At 42.7% G+C, this 16,696-nt stretch overlaps 1 protein-coding gene across 6 annotated transcripts in view; it reads right to left on the reverse strand.

Moving 5' to 3' along the window:
• Positions 1-11,784: 11,784 nt before the first annotated feature.
• KRCC1 (lysine rich coiled-coil 1) overlaps positions 11,785-16,696 on the reverse strand; it is a 39,274-nt gene continuing 34,362 nt past the window's right edge. For 5 of the 6 annotated variants that reach the window (XM_074285676.1, XM_074285675.1, XM_074285677.1 and 2 more), the window contains 2 exons: positions 14,949-15,048; positions 11,785-12,906 (listed from right to left, as the gene is read on the reverse strand). In XM_074285676.1, coding sequence (XP_074141777.1) covers positions 12,135-12,906; positions 14,949-15,048 — 872 coding nt within the window. In that variant the 3' untranslated portion in view covers positions 11,785-12,134. The remainder of the gene's footprint in view (positions 12,907-14,948; positions 15,049-16,696) is intronic. The other variant, XM_074285680.1, reaches the window with a different exon arrangement.

Raw genomic sequence — 16,696 nt, forward strand, 5'->3', positions numbered from 1 at the left:
AAATATAATGCTCACCCAAGTCCGCAGGATCGGAGATTTAGACCCGGAAGGGATCTTAGAGGCCACTGGTCCAGCCCTTGCATTTTATATTTAAAAAAAAAAAAAAAAAAAAAAAAAATATATATATATATATATATATGAGATACATACATACATACATACTCTGAACTCAGGCTCTGACTCCAAATCCAGAGCTCTAAAGCATGGTCCTGTCCCAACAATCTTTCACGTTTAATGGATGGAAATTTTATAAACATAGATACTAGTGATAAGCATATAACTAATTACCAGGTCCCCCCCCCCCACTTTCTGAGTTTTTCTCTTTTCACTTTATTCTCCAATCTCTCTATTCGGCAAAAATGTTTCCGATACCTTGTAGGCTCCGGTTCTCCAAAGATAACCAGGTATAAATATCGATCTACATATCTCCACACACAGATAGTCGCATGTTAAGTTAATGGCTGTTCAGATTTTTCAGAGCAGCTTTATAGGCAATTGCTAAAAGTTGAAAGCAGCCTAGATGTCCAACCATAGGGGAGATGGTTAAATAAATGATCATAATCCTTTATCATCATGGAGTGCTATGATGCAGTTGAGACTGACAAGTATGAGTAATTCAGAGAAATCTGGAAAGCTTTCAGTAATAATGCACAGTGTGGAGGAGGAAGCCCTCCAGGGAGGGGAGGCACTTACTAAGATCATGAAAAAAATGAATTTTGGAGGGGACAGAAAAGTGTGATGATTGGGGCTTAGTCTGAGGGGCAGGCAGAAGATGGCAAGAGAGCCAGATCTGGGCAGGAGCGGGGCTTGGCTTTGGAAGTCCCGGATCAGGGAGTACCCAGGCCATTCTGAACAAGTTACTTAACTTTTCAGGGCCCTCGATGGTGACTCAGGATTCTCCATCTCCAAAGCAAGCAAAAGCAAAGCAAGGTGTAAAAGCCACCTAAAACAGGGGGATTCATAGTTCAACTGTGGTCTAATAATTAAAGGGCATCTCATAAGGCAATTGATATGGGCAAATCCGAGGAATATAAAGAAATCTGGGTCTTCTAAATCTAAGACCGGGGCTGTACCATATGCATCAGTCCGATCACCTGTATCCCAGGGAGTTCGCTAATGACTGAAAATGGGTCAATGTGTGATTTGGAGGTTTGGAGTCAAATCATTTGTGTTGGAATTCCCCAACTCTTCCCTTTAATGGTTGTGTGAACTTGGGCAGTCATAGCCTTCCTGGAAGAGTACCCTAAACTGCTGTCCAATTTTGTCTTAGTATTCCCTCCTCCAATGATTTTTCTACATTGGGACATGGATAGGACTATCCTGAGTGCTTCTGGTAGTGTGTGTGTGTGTGTGTGTGTGTGTGTGTGTGTGTGTGTGTGTGTGTGTGTATGTGTGTGTGTTCGTTTATACCAGGGTACATCCTTAGGGATGACAAATCTCTGGCTACTTCCACTTGGTCACATATGACTCAGTGCTGATGGTTTGGGGATGCTTTGGGGGAGCAGCAGGTGGCACTGGGTCAAGTCAGGAAGGAGAATTTCAAATTCACCATGGGACTAGCCTTGTGTGATCCTGGAAACTGTTTCCTCATCTGGGTAATGGGGATAATAATAGCATCTATCTCCCAAGGGTTGTGAGAATCAAATGAGATCATTTTTGTAAAGAGCTTGGCACATGGTAGGTGCTTAATAAATGGTTATCTCTTCCCTTTCCCCCATTATCGATCAACGATTAGGAAGAAATGATGATTCGGTGCCTTTTTAAAATCTCTCAGTTGACTTTTCCCTAATTTTCCATTTAAAGATTGCATAGAGAGTGTTGTGATTTGTTGGAGGGGAATGGGTGGGAAGGCTGCATCTGGGCCAGATGAGCTGGGCCTGGACCTTTCAGCCCGGCTGCCTTTTCTGTTTTAAATTTACTTTTCATGAGTTGAGGTTACCAAACACAAGCCTGAGATGGAAGCAACCTTTCCAGTTCAAGGTGTGGGCCAATCCTTGGACAGAACTGGCTAGTGTCAGGAGAGAACTTGGAGCAGAGGGTCTCCAGCAGGAGAATAAGCCCACCCATCATGAGGGGGCATTGTGCAGTGCAGTGTCACTATGCCTGGCCAGCCACCCCAAAAATGGCTTCTTCCAGAACTCACCTCTCCCATACCTCATGCATATTGTGTCTGGAGTAGCTTTCTCTTTTCACCCCTGGGGAGACCACGGGCATGAGGTCCAACTTAAGCCTTAAGTAATCTTCCCCTTGGCATCAGAGTAGGGGCAGAATGAAACAAAGGGGACTAGGAAGGACCTGACTCTCCTCCTTAAGTTGCTCAGGCTCTCCTGGGACCCAGTGAGGTGTAGAACCAGACAAGAAGGAGTCCCTTAGTGGAGAGGGGCGGGGTACAGTGCCTTAGCCCCTTGGGCCCAGGGGGACGTGATAGGTGGCAGAGAGGAAATGCCATGTAAATGCTAGCTATTCGGGACACACACACACACACACACACACACACACACGCAAGAGAGTGTTTAGTCTATATCCACATAGATGTGTGCATAGTCCATATACAAACATATATCTATATATAGTACATACCCACATAATAGCACGCATTTCTATAGTGCTTGCCCTGTGCCACACTGTGGGAAGCACTTTACAATTATTATCTCCTTTGCTTCTCACAACAACTCCTCCTGGGAAGTAGATATTATTGTCATCCCCCCATGAGTGATGAGGAAATCTAGGCAAATAAGGTTGTGACTTGCCCAGGATTACACACTTAGTGTCTGAGACAACATTTGAACCCAGAGCTTCCTGATTCCAGCCTTGGCCTCCTATCTACTGTTCAATCTAGTTGCCTCCATGCTTATATCCATATATGCATACATGTTAAAAACACAAGGGCAGCTAGGTGGCACCCGCCCTGAAGTCAGGAGGACATGAGTTCAAATCTGCCCTCAGACATTTCCTGTGTGACCCTGGGCAAGTCACTTAACCCCAACTGCCTCAAGCAAAAAACCCAACAAACCAAAAAACCCCACATAGAATAAATAGCTATGCGACATACATATAGAATGTATAGAAATATACATATATGTGCAATATAAATATACAACACACAAATATATGCATAGAGAAATAAATATGTAACAGGCAAAGATAACACAGAGAGGAACATAGACACACAAATGTATGACAGAGGCCTGAATCTTGTGACCGGCACACGTCACAGAAGCCTTTGCCAGGAGATCCGAGGTTTGATCCTCCCCAGACAGGAGCCTGAGCGTTAGAGCTGGGAGGGACTTGTGAGGCCGTTCAATCCAGGCCCTCACGTTACAGACGAGGGCCCCAGAGGAAAGGATTTGCTCAGGATTCCACAGGTGGAAAGTAGCCCTCACAGAGTTCAGAACACGAGTCTTAACAGAGCGAACGCTCATAGAACCTGCAGATTGGAAGGGAGCTTGATGACCATCAGGACCCGGATGCTGGATGGCCCCCAAAGGGTCCACACTGTGTGGTTGCCTGAGGATTATCCAGCATCTGTTAAAGCGGGGAGCCACCATCTATCTCCCAGAAGCTGCTCAGACTCCTTTTGTCTTTCTCTAGTGCTTAGAAAGTTTTTTTGTTTTTTGTTGTTTTTATTTTTTATTCTAAGCTTCTTTTGCCTATTTGTGCGTGCTACTCATCCTCCCTGGCTCTCTCCTCTGGGGCCAAACAGAAAAGCCTCATCCTAGGTGACAGCCACCCAAATGTTCCCCTCCTGAGTCTTCTCCCTTTTGATCTGTGGGGGGGGTCCTCACATGGCAGGCTTAGAGCCCCTTCTCTCTCCTGGTTGTTCTGCAGGTCATTAGCTCATCAATGGTCCTTCCTGAAGTGGACCACCCAGAGCTGAATGAGGTTTGGCCAGGGCAGAGCACTGAGGGTCTATCACTCCTTGAGGAAGCAAAGGAAGATTCAGATGTTCTTCACTGTAACCCCTGTGTGTTGTGTGCCTGCCTCACCCCTAGTCCCCCCTCTGGGGCAGGGCTGGGAAGTGGTCTCCCCCCCACCCAACAAATCTGACTGCAGAGAGACTGGTTTGCCCCCTGAATGGAGGCTGGGGGGAGAGAGCGGTGTCTCTGCAGCTGCTGTGGGTGCACCTGGTGTTGCTCCCACTACGGGAGCCCCTGAGAAAAGCTGCCTGCGGTGGGTTTCTTATCTCACTAGGGGGACCAGCGGGGGGATGGGGGAGACACAACCACCCCATTGTGAGTGCCAGCAGTGATGGGACAATTCAGATGCTCCAGGTGGTTTTCCTGGCCCTCTGAACAACAGCATGGTGAGAAGGGTGGAGCTTGGCTCTGCTACTTCCCAGTGAGTTTCCTACACACACACACACAGTTCATATAGGGTCATTTAGGACTGGATGCTGTTCGTAGCAAGAGGCCCAGCTTTCAATCTCTGGAACTACGGTACCTCGTTTCACTGGGGGCATAATGGGAAAAGCACCAGGCCTAGAGACCCAGACATCCTGGCTCAGCCGGTCCGAAACTGTGCCATTTTCTCTGGTCTCATGAATTCTTACAGCACTTCCCTTTGTCAGGGGAGTGGGGAGCGTCCTACATCAACTAATCAACCAGCATTTATCGAATGCCTGCTTTGTGTCAAGCACTGCTACAAACAAAATAATTACATTTTAGGGGGGTAGGGGTTGAGCATACATGCACTCATATACTCCTATATACTCTGTAATATATACCACTATATACCCTATACAGTATACTACTATATGTTCTATAATATATGCCTCTATGTGCTCTTTAATATATATTACCATATAATAAATACTTCCATATGTTCTCTAATACAGACCACTATATACTCTATAATATATACCACTATATGTTCTATAAAATATACTACTACATGTTCTATAATATATACCACCATGTGCTTAATATGTATTATATATTACCATATTATTGTATTTTATTTTAATACATATTACCATATAATATATGCTTCCATATGCTCTATAATACAGATCACTATGCACTCTGTAATATATACTACTATATACACTATAAGAATAGCAAACATTTATATGGGGCAGCTAGGGGGCAGCTAGGGGGCACCGTCGTGCACAGAGTACTGGGCCAGAGGTCCACTTCTGAGTTCCAATCTGGCCTCAGACTGTGTGATCCTGGACAAATCACTTCACTCTGTTTGCCTTGGTTTCCTCATCTGTAAAATGAGCTGGAGAAGGAAATGGCCAATCTCTCCAGTAGCTCTGCCAAGAAACAATTTTTATATAGCTCTTACTATGTGCCAGGCACGGCCCTAAGTACTTTATAATTTTTGTCTTGTTTGATCCTCACAACAACCCTGTGAAGTAGATAACATTATACCCATTTTACAGAGAGGAAAACTGATGTTGTGACTTAGCAAGAGTTTCACACCTATTATGTGTCTAAAGCCACATTTGACCTCATATCTTCCTGAGTACAGGCCCAATGCTCTAATTAAAGTACCATTCGGCTGCTCCAATTGTTGAAAAAAATGAGCATCAAGTCCCTGTCTCTGCCACTAACTAGCCGTGTAGCCTTGTACAGCTTTTTTCCTTCTCTGCCTACCTCACAGAGGTTTGAAGTGCTTTGTAAAGGACTTTGAAAAATTTACAAACTCTGATCAATGTATTGACCAACCATGATTCCTTCCCAAAGATCAATGATGATTCCTGCATTCTATCCATTTCCTGAAAGGGGTGAGGGACGTGGGGCACGGAGTGAGACACACGGTTTTGAATGCGGCTGATGTGTGACATGCTTATTTGCTTTTTTTCCCCTTGGAGTGAGGGGGGAAGAAAAGATAAAAAATAAAAAATTTTATATTAATAAACATTATGATATTAAATATTTAATATATTTGATTTTAAATATACCAATATAATACAATATATATTTAATTAACCATACATTATGTTATGTAATAATTATATACTCACAATGTATAATATATTTAATATTATATTACACATAATACTTAATGTTATATTATCTAATATATGGTTATTATATGCTTGTAGTTATGTTTAACATGTAATATATTATCATAACATTTATAATAATAATGATATAATAAATAATTAAAGGATAATTTAAACTTTCATAAAAAAGACAACTTCCCCCAATGAAACACATGGAATTTTTGAAATAGAAAATTTTTTTTGTATTGACATTGTTTTTATAATACATTTCTAAATATACCACTCCTGTGCCTCTCTTTATAATAAAGATTTAAAAAGAATTAGGGGGAGAGAAGCAATTTAACAAAAGTTACACATCCCCATCATTTGACAATATATATCATATTCCACATGTTCTGTATGGAAATATTCTTACTGCCTCATTCTCTGCATTTACAACACACACATTATATACATATGTATATAACAGAATAAATTGTACGTGAAACTACAAACATCTGTTATGTTCACCTGGCTTTCATTTGAAAATGATTAAATCCAGTCTGCTATTTTCAACGCTGCCTTCCTCTTATTCTCTCCCATGCGATAACATCCTACCTGGCCACTGGCACTATACTGTAGATCGTACAAAGCCTTTGCTCTCCACTCTGGGTTAGGACAGTCCTCGCCAGAGGCAGAGTATTGGACTTCATATGGCCTCTTGAGTTCTGTTCCCACCCTAAGATATAAAAAGGAAAGGGCAGAATTTTCCTAGAGGACCACGGACCTCATGTTATTGATTACATGCTAGCCATAATTAATAAATCAATTATTAGCTACCCAGAAAAAAGGAAAGGGCAAAATGCCTGAATGTCACCCAATACCCACCATAACCCCCTGCAGTTAGCGGAGGAAAAAAAAATTTAGAAAGTCATCCAGAAGAAGAGAGCTGAAAAGGGGGTGACATTATTAACTATAGCTTAGATATTTTTAACATTATTAACTACAGACTAGATATTTTTCTTACAAAATGCACAGGGCTGTTTGGTTTCTTTGAGAATATTTTTTGTGTGTCAGTGACAAAATCAGTGCTCTACTGGTCCAAAGAAGTTGCTGGAATTCAGGCTGACTTGGCAGAACACTGGCTATGAAATGCTGTGCCTCCAACTTTCCTGGAGCGTCTTCCTTCTTCCCATCCCAACCCAGAGGTTTTTCTTTTTTTTTTTTTTTTAACTTTCGTGTATCACAGCAGCAGGGACCCATACCTGTCACTAACGACAGGGATGAAATCCCCACTGAGCAAATTCTACTGCTGTTACGTTTTTTCATCACTTTAGCTTGTCTTTCTCTCCCCCCACCCCTATTCACCCTTGCTTCCTATCCCTTGCAAGATTTCTTATCATGGATTGGGACAAGTTTTAGAAACACACTTAAGGAGACTTTTAGGGACTTTGGGAAGGAGTCTCTGTTTCCTCTAATTGCTGAAACTCCACCATTAGAAATTCACTTTTTTAAATTAGATTTTTATCAACTATTTTCCTAAGAACAAATGTTGACAGAAATAAAAGAGACAGCAGAGAAAGGTAGGCACTGAGACTGATGAATTAGGTTGCTACCCAAAATAAACTTGGCCAAGGCCCACTGTGTCTTGGAGGGAGCACTATTCTGAGATTGATTTCAGTGGCATATGAAGAAATAGATGAATCAGGTTGGATGAGCACTAACTAAATGATGGAGAAACACTGGATGGCATCCAGGGCCTCAAAGCCTAAAATGTAAGGTACCACCTCGCCTTATTCAATTGTCCTGTTGCATTCTGGGGTAATAGGTCACATTTCTATATACCTCTTGACAAGCATTTGAAAAAGTGTATTATATCTTTCTTACATAGATGAGGAAACTGGGGGTGACTGAGGCTGGATTATAGAGCTAAACAGGAACAGGACTTGGTGGTCAGATTCAAGCCTAGGGCTCTTTGCTACCTGTTTAGTTAAGGAACCACAACTGCTTCCCTTTTCCTTTCCTCAATCTGCAGCATTATGGAAAGTTTGCAGCTTGCCATTTCTTGCCTCTCATTCCTATGGGGGGTGGGTGGATCTCTGCTCTATTTTAAGTTGCTCTGGCTACTAAATAGATTAATGAGATAAACTGAGCCAGACTAATTAGCCCCCAAAGCATTGATCAATCAACTAGATAGTGCCATAATGTTGGGCCTGGAGTCAGGAAAACATCCTCTGATTTCAAATCTGGCCTCTGATACTAGCTGAGTAACACTGGGCAAATTACTCTCATCTGTAAGATGATACTCCAGTAACCTTGCTAGGAAAACCCCTAAGAAGGGCCACAAAGAGTCAGACTAGATTGAAATGGCTATCGGGCTTGAGAAGGCAGGACAAGAAAAATTGGATTTATTGACACTTTGGAGGAAAGGTGAGCCACCTGAACTGAAGCCAGTTAGTGGGGCCAGAGAGAAGAGTTTCTGAAACCAGGATTCAGAAGAACAATTACTTATATTTAGTATTCCAGGTATTTGCAGAGTTCCATTTCACTTATGAGGATGGTGGCTGTGGCTGGAATCCAGCAAGAAAGTCCCAAGGACCCACCAAGGCCTGTAGCTCAAAGTCAGTCATCTTGGGAATAAATGGATTAACAAATGTAAAAAATTAGATATTACTATTGGAGATCAAAGCCCTCATCCATATAAAACCATGATACCTTTCTAATCAAACTGTTTTCTTCCCAAAAATTGCTGCTGGTTATCTTTAAATGGATCCTTTATGTTTTTAGCAAGTTTCCTATACCTGGAATGTCTTCCTGCCTCACACTTCCCATGCTGAATTCCTCCCCATCCACTTCTCAAAAACCACTCCAAATGTTCAAAGCTGGGGCTGATATCCCCAATTCATCATGGAGGTGGGTTATCTTCCTCCATGGACCTCATAAAGCAGTTTTTTCATCTCTCATGCATTTTTTTGCATACGGTTAAATTCTATCATTACTATAGTTTTGAAAATTCTAATTTGTACCAACTAGATGGCTATATTAGAGAATAATTTGAGCATAATGCAGGTTTTGTGTTTGCTTATGCATGATTTCATACTTGAAAATTTTACCCATCTGAACTTAGCCATATACAAGACACACACAACTATCAGCTACTTCTCTTCACTGTGATATCCTAAAAGGATTTTATCCTTTTTATTTTATCCTAAAAGTTTGCCATTCTTTTGCATTTGTGAACATTTCTAGGTATATTAAAAAAACAAACAAAAAAAACCCCTACACCCATTCAATACTCCAAACATGGTATCTTATCTTCTGATGTAGTAGGGAACCCACACACTCTCCTGGGCTCCCTCCCTACCATGGTGTCTCTTCAAGTCAATAGGAGAGAGCCCAAGGCCCCAATCATCACCACTAGTTACTGTAACATCTATGTTCTTAACCATTGAACATGTTTAAAACGATGCTATCCTTTTTAATGTAGGTTTCTACTGTCAAGATGCTTGAAGACACCGTTTCCCAGAGCTAAGAACCAGCAAGCAGGCTGTACCCTGAGGTTGGCATAAAAACAATCCTTTGTGCTATGGATAATCTCATCCTTTGGCAATGTGAATTGCTTTGACTAGCACCAGATGTTCCTTGATTAATGCTCACACTACATTTATTAATTTATATATAACATATATATGTATATATAAAATTTATTGTTATATACTATACAATTTATTATGAGCCAAACCAGGTACTGCACTCCTGTTCTCACCATGCTAACTGGTTCTACACACACCTCGCTGAATGGTCATAGGCTTAATGTGGCCGGAATCCAGCAAGAACTTAAGAGACTGTTCCCATGGGACCCAAGAATGCCTCCATTGTCCCAAGAAATGCCAATCTCACTCTAAAATTAAACCTGCTTGATCCCTGACTTCCTTCTCTAGTCTCTTTATTTGGCTCTGACCATTCACAGGTGAGAGGCCGGGTCTGGTGTGGTCGACACTTTTTAGAAAAAATGTGATACTGAAAGTTTTTGTGTGCTGTGCCCATAAGGACTGTAGTTTTTGTTGTGTGATTTTGCAGTAGTGGTGATTTTTTAGGAATGCCTGTGTGGAATTATAGTAGATTTGCCTGTATTTTTATGTCATGCTTGATACTCCTGCCATTCCGAATTGTGAGCCTCATCAGGGCAGAGACCCGTGTCTTATCCACATCCGTGTTTCCTCCCTGCCCTGTGGTCGGCAGGGTTTGTGATCACATACAAGGCACTCTTTGAATGGTACTCGATTTTCAAAGGATGGGGAAAAGTGAGCCAGGAGAAACTATTGCTGTTCAAACACATTTTCATGGCCAGGAATGTTTTCAATTAATTTCAAAGAGAATATAACAGGAAATGGTACAAGACACAACAGATAGTCCTAGAACACTGAGGGGCTTGCTTTAGTTAGAACACTGAAAAATCAGGAGACAGAGTCAGCATGAAGGGCTAAAATCTGGTCAAGAAGAGATGAAAATCTGGTCGGCCAGTGAGTTTTTCTAGGATGAAGAGTAACTAAACTGGGGAAAGCAATGGCTGGTCTGGTATGATTAGCTCAGTGTGACAGATTAGTGGGAAGGGTAGGAGGAATGGGAACCAGGAGATCTGGCCACAGTCCTGATCCTCCCACTAACTTGGTGGGAAACTTTAGGCAAGTGACTTAGTTTCTATGGACCATTTCACTCCTCTGTGAAATGATATGAAGTTCCATCATTAGTTTTCTACCTATTTTCTTTTTCTTTTTTTCTTTTCTTTTTTTTTTTTTTTTTCCCCCCTGAGGCTGGGGTAAGTGACTTGCCCAGGGTCACACAGCTAGGAAGTGTTAAGTGACTGAGACCAGATTTGAACTTGAATCCTCCTGAATTCAAAGCTGGTGCTCTATCCACTGCGCCACCTAGCTGCCCCCATCATTAGTTTTCAAAACAGGGTTTTCTGAGCTCCTTTTGGGAAGTTTCTCGAGGTGAACATATTTTCATAATAATTCTAAAATGTCTTAATTTCAAATAAGGCCTCTCAATAGCCATAACCTACATAAAGAAATGCTCTTTGGGGGGGGGTCTCCATTTTCTTTTAAAGAGTGTAAGAGGGCCCTGAGAACCGCTGGGTCAAATGATCAGAAGTCTTTTCTATCTCTAAATTTTGTGATTCTCTATTCAACATTAAAACAAAACAAAACAAAACAAAGAATGTTGCACACACTCCAATGTGCCTTTCATACCTGGGCTTTGTTTATTTATCCAGGGATTGAGCAGGACCTAGGTACGATATGGAAGCTACACCACGCTCTTGGTAAAGAGTCAGTAGCTCCCTCCCCTCCGTCTCCATTGGGTCAGACTGCTGGTGAGGGCAGCCCGAGGTGCCTGGACAATCTGATCTATGTTCCACGCAGCAAGAGGAATGACTTTGGGTGGGAGAATTTCCATACTTCCTGAGGTAGAAAGCAATTCCTTAAGCAAGAGTCCTCTAATCAATCAATGATTCCCAGCTCAGGCACCTCTTCCTTACCAGCCGTGGTCAGCAGCAGCCCTTGTGGCCACATAACAGAGGTATGAAGTACCAAGTACAAATCGTTCAATGAAAGATACAACTATATTATAAAGGGAACACAATTTATATAGAACAGCATGTAAAATTAGAATATTTTTAATATGAACACTTCCTGAATGTAAAATGAATTCTGATTAGTATTATTTACTTGAGAACATTTTAAACTATGTATATCTGACTTTAGCCTATGTCATTTTATACTTCCAGACCTGGAAAACACACTGTAAATTAAGTCTAAACATGGGGAAAAATAATTCTACACTGTTTTTGTATATTCTCTTAAAAAAAAAAAAAAAAAGCAAACAACAAAGCAAAAACAAAACACCAAATCTTAACCCAAACCAACAGGAACCTAATCAAAAAAGACATTCAGAAAGGTCATTTGAAATAAAGGATAACTCAAAGAAGAGAAAGAAGAAAAGTAGTCTTCCGTACAAAATGAAGCAGCATTACCTGGAAAAAAACAAGGCATTTTCATGAAATCATTTTTAGAAAACGTTAAGAGAAGTCATTTCTCCTCATTTTAAAGTGCTGGAGAACAGGCCGAACACCTTCAGATGGCCTTGTGATGGCTGGGCATCCAGAGGCCACTAGCATCTGGCATCTGACGTCAGAGCAGTGGCCTCAGAAGCCCAGGATGGACTCGTCCCACAGCATCTCCTCCTCTGTCCTCCTGGGCAGAGGCTCCTTCTTCTCCTTCCGGTGTCTCCGGTCTTCTTTGTCAGCAGCTATTTCCCGATTCCTTTTCTCTTTCCTATGCTTCGGCTTCCCTATGCTGGTGCCATCTGCTTCTGCCTTCCTCCTCCGGACAGCCTTGTGGTCTTTGCCTGAGTCCTTGTCCTCCACATTTTTCTTCCTCTTCTCTTCCTCGTTTGGCCGGTCTTCTTCATCTTCCCTTAAATGCCTCTTCCTCCGATGAGTCCCTTTGGGTTTATGACCTGCTTGATAGGAATTGATGCTGTTGTCCGAGGAGATGCTGGACGGCCCTGAGTTATCGTCCTGCTGAGTGGGCCCCAAGGCTGTGAATTTTTCTGAGAACTCTTCCTTGCTGGGCTGGCCATGGCCAAAAGATTCTAGTCGGAGCCGGCTGTCGTGGACGGGTGACCAATGAGAAAGGGTGTTCTCCACTGTGCGCGTGAGGGCGTAGGCTCCAGGGCAGGCCTGGAAGGTCTCGGGTGGGAGTCTCTGTTCAAAGGCCACCAGTGCGCTCTGGGGCCTGGCGTCCTGCTCCTCCTTGTACTTGTGCATCTCAAAGTGATCCTCCGCCATCTTCCTGAAGTAAGTCTTGGGCTCCAGCCCTCGGGCTTTCTGCACCTGGATGTAGTCAGCCAGCTCATCTTGGAAAGAGTGAAAGGTTCTCTTTGAGTTCTTCATTAGGTTGACAACCAGAGATTCTCTGAGGGAAAGAAGGGGAAGAGGGTTTTTGTTACTGAGCCGCTTTGTTTACAACCAAAAAGTTGTGTCCTTTCAAAAGTTCACTAGACTCAAGGAAGCAGTAGAGCCAGAGGGACACAGCTGGACTTGAAGCCAAAGGACCTGGATTGGAATCCCAGCTTTGCTAGTTACTGGGTGGCCCTGGGCACGGCAATTCCCTTTCCTCCCTCAGTTTCCTGATTTGTAAAAAGAGAAGATTGGTCTATGCTTTTCAAGTTCCCTCCCAGCTCTAAATCCTGTGTTCCTCAACTGAAACATGAGATTCAGAAAACAGGTGTGATCCCCCTTCCAGAAGATGCCTCCGGGCTTTCCAGGTCACTCACAAATCAGGCCCTGGTGCCCTTGCCTTGGGCTCTTTTCCCCACTCTCTGCTCAGCAGGCACAACTGGGGCCGGTTCTGGCCCACAGAGAGAAGGCCTGATGGCTCAGATCACTGTCAAACGAGACTGAGAAAGTACTTGGTTCTTGGCCCTCTGGAGACAGGTCTGAGAAAAGGGTCTTGCTAGTTCCTATAGGGACATACTGTGGGGCTAGGGGCAAGTAATTTTTGAAAATCTTAGGTTACTGAATTAAGTAAAAGTAACGTGTGTACTTCTAAAATCACAGTAAAGGAACTCGGGGCCATCTAATCCAATCTGAAGTACCCACCTCCTCTAAAATTTCCCAGCAATTTGCCTTTGGCAGAACATGTCCAGAGACAAGGCAGCCCTGGTCCCTTTTGCTCCCTTTATCCAGAATCCAGCCATCCCCCAGGGGATATTCACTTCCTCTGTTCTCCCCTGAGGACCAAGTAGACTATTATCCCATTCCAACAATCTTACAAATGTTTGAACATGGCCTCATGGTCCCCCTAAGTCTCTTCTTCTGAAGATGAACTTCCCTGACTTTCTTATTATATGGCATCAAGTCCCCTTATCATCGAGAACATTTTAATTTGGATAAAATGGTGCTCCATCAATTCTAAAATGTGCTTAGAGGTAGACATCATGCACCAGGTAGAGCCTTCCCAGAACAGAGAACAGGGCAAGGACTCCATGTGCCCCCTCTGGTATTCTCTTTCTTAGCCTGAGCCACTAAGTCCCCCACATCTTCCTACAAAATGCCTGTTTATCACTCCCCTTTCCTATTTTGTTTAGATTCTCTCCATCATTCCGGCTGTTGAGATCTTTTTGGATTCTGAGTCTATCAGTCTTGGATCACCTTACCAATACGAGTTAATTATGCAGTTTAAAGCACATGTATGCACTGACTGAAGTTATATACATCTGAAGGGCATATAAAAATACAGATGGCATGAGATGGAATGGCATTCTAATTCTCCTTGGGTTTTAATTTATTTCCCCTTTTTTGAATTAGGTGAAAACAAAAGCATCTGATAGTATTCTCAATCTTGTTCTCACTCTGTCAAGGAGTTGGGACTAGAGGGAGATAAAGGCAGGGAAAGGGGATGCAGCACTGACAAGTTTTCTAAGAAATATGAATGACGACTTTTCTTACCCTGCCCTGTTCTGTCCTGCCCGGCCCTGCCTTGCCTTCCTCTCCCTCTGTCCACACAGGGTTCATACCCTTACCTGTGGGTGCTTTGCCCAAAGGAATATAAAATTTTGATCACTGAACTCTTATATAAGATATCTTAGGTTTTACTGGTTAGATTCCTTTCTTAAGGACCTGCCTTAAGATCAATTCACTCTGCTCTCATTAACTGGCTAACAACAGGTCCCAAGCCAACACTGACTTGGTCATCGTTTGGGTTCTGATGGCTCCGAGAGAATGTCTGTTAGCAATGGTCTTTGTGGTGGCCCTTGCAGCTGGCCCAGCTTCCCAGCCCAGACTAGGAGGTTCTGGAAGCTTTATTCTAGAGGACATTGGAATGTAGGGAAGCTAGGACAAGTACCATAAGGGGTCTAGGCTCTGCTTGGGTAGAAGGAATCTCTGTAGGCAAACACTAATGGACAGAGGCCCTAATCACCCGCATCATAGGAGCATTTTCACAAAATTACTTACTTAATCTGATGTTTATTTCCTTGCATGTGGGACTGGTACATTTCTATAGATGTAAGGGTGATACTACAAATGGGACATATGTAGTTACCCACACCAAGTGCTGAAAGAACATAGAATTCAGGTTAATGTCAGTATGCAGAGACATAAAAAGAAACACACTTATCTGATACCATTATCAGGGACCACCACCATGAGCCAGGCTGCTTAAAGTTGCTCCCAGAGACCAGCCAGCTCTGTCCCCAAAGGTCTCACAACTATTTTTCCTTTCTCTAATGTTTTACTGTTATCCTTTCCTAAGCCCTTGGCACTTCTTTCCAATGGCTGAAATCAGTAGAAATGTTGTCCTCTCAGGTCCAGCTTGTGGGTGATGGATATGCTTGAGCTTGAGGTCATCTCCTGAATGTCCCCCAAGCTCAGGACAAAACCTGCTTTCAGGTTCCTGAGAACCTCCCGAAGTTGATGATGATGAATGATCATGGCGACAAGAGTAAGAAAGGAATTCAAGGATGAGCAGTTGGCAGCTTGAGCAGGGAAAGTTGGTTCATCAGTAGCCTCTGCCCCCTATTGCTTTGCCAGGGCCAGCTTAGACTGTAGAGCAGTCTGAAATCAAATGAGAACCCTGATTTCTGTTGACTTTTCCCCTGAGCTATCATCTCCTTTATTTATTTCCTCTCTAAAATAATCACCTTTTTAGCTTGTCCTTTTTTCCTCATGCTTTATTTCCCAGCTCTCACCATCACCAAACAAGAACTTGAAACATTCCCCAAAAGCTTTAAAAATACTTAATGCATAATTGTTATGCATTCAGGGGTCCTTGGATCCCCACTTTTCTTCAATTTTTCCTGGGAGAAAGAACTTTAGGCCTATGTACTCAAGTCAAGATGAGGGGATTTAATCCCACACGTTTCTTCCTCAGCCACCTTACCTGTAAAATAAGGGATCACATAGTTTCTAAGGTCCACAAAGTACTACAATTTTCCAGTGGGTTTTAACAAGATTTCATTGTGTATAATACTTGAAGAACAAGAGGAACAAGGAAGTGTTCGATCATATTTGTTGACTCACAAGAAGCAAAACCTTTTTAATGGGGGAAGAGAAGCCCAGCTAGAACCTAATGATCCTAGCCCTAATCAACTAGTCACGTATTTCAGTAGTAATTTGTAAGAGACTGTGATCTTACCCCCTGACCTTTTGGAAAGGACAAAGTCTCAATGACTAGAGTTGCCCCAAGATGAATTATTTGGTCGAAGCTGCTACTTAGTATGGGAGAAAGGAAGGGAATTCAAACCTTTATTGAGCACCCACTATGTGCCAGGCACCTTGCTAAGCACTTTACAAATATGATCTTGATTTTCACCACAACCCCGGGACTATTATCATCCCCATTTTATAGGTGAGAAACTGAGTCAGACAGAGGGAAGGTGATTTGATGCTCTAGTCTTCCTGACCCCAGCCCCATCCTTTGGTTGGTATTCTATCCAATTTGTTGACAACTCCCTGTCAGAGGCTGGATTCTAATTCTAATTTTGGGTATCAAAAAGCGCCAAGGGGCAGAACTGTCCCAAAATATAATGGCTGGCTTGGACTGTTGGTAAGAAGCCCTGTGGTGGGTATAAAAGCAAACTGATAGCCTTCCATAGCTTTCTTTCAGACTTTTTTCCTACTGCCTGTTGGGGGAGGACAAACCCTGAGAAAGCCACAGGATGGGGAGATAGAGGCAGGATTTGTCTCCCCAGAAACTACGGAGG

This window comes from Sminthopsis crassicaudata, chromosome 2, assembly GCF_048593235.1.
Source record: "Sminthopsis crassicaudata isolate SCR6 chromosome 2, ASM4859323v1, whole genome shotgun sequence".
NCBI lineage: Eukaryota > Metazoa > Chordata > Mammalia > Dasyuromorphia > Dasyuridae > Sminthopsis > Sminthopsis crassicaudata.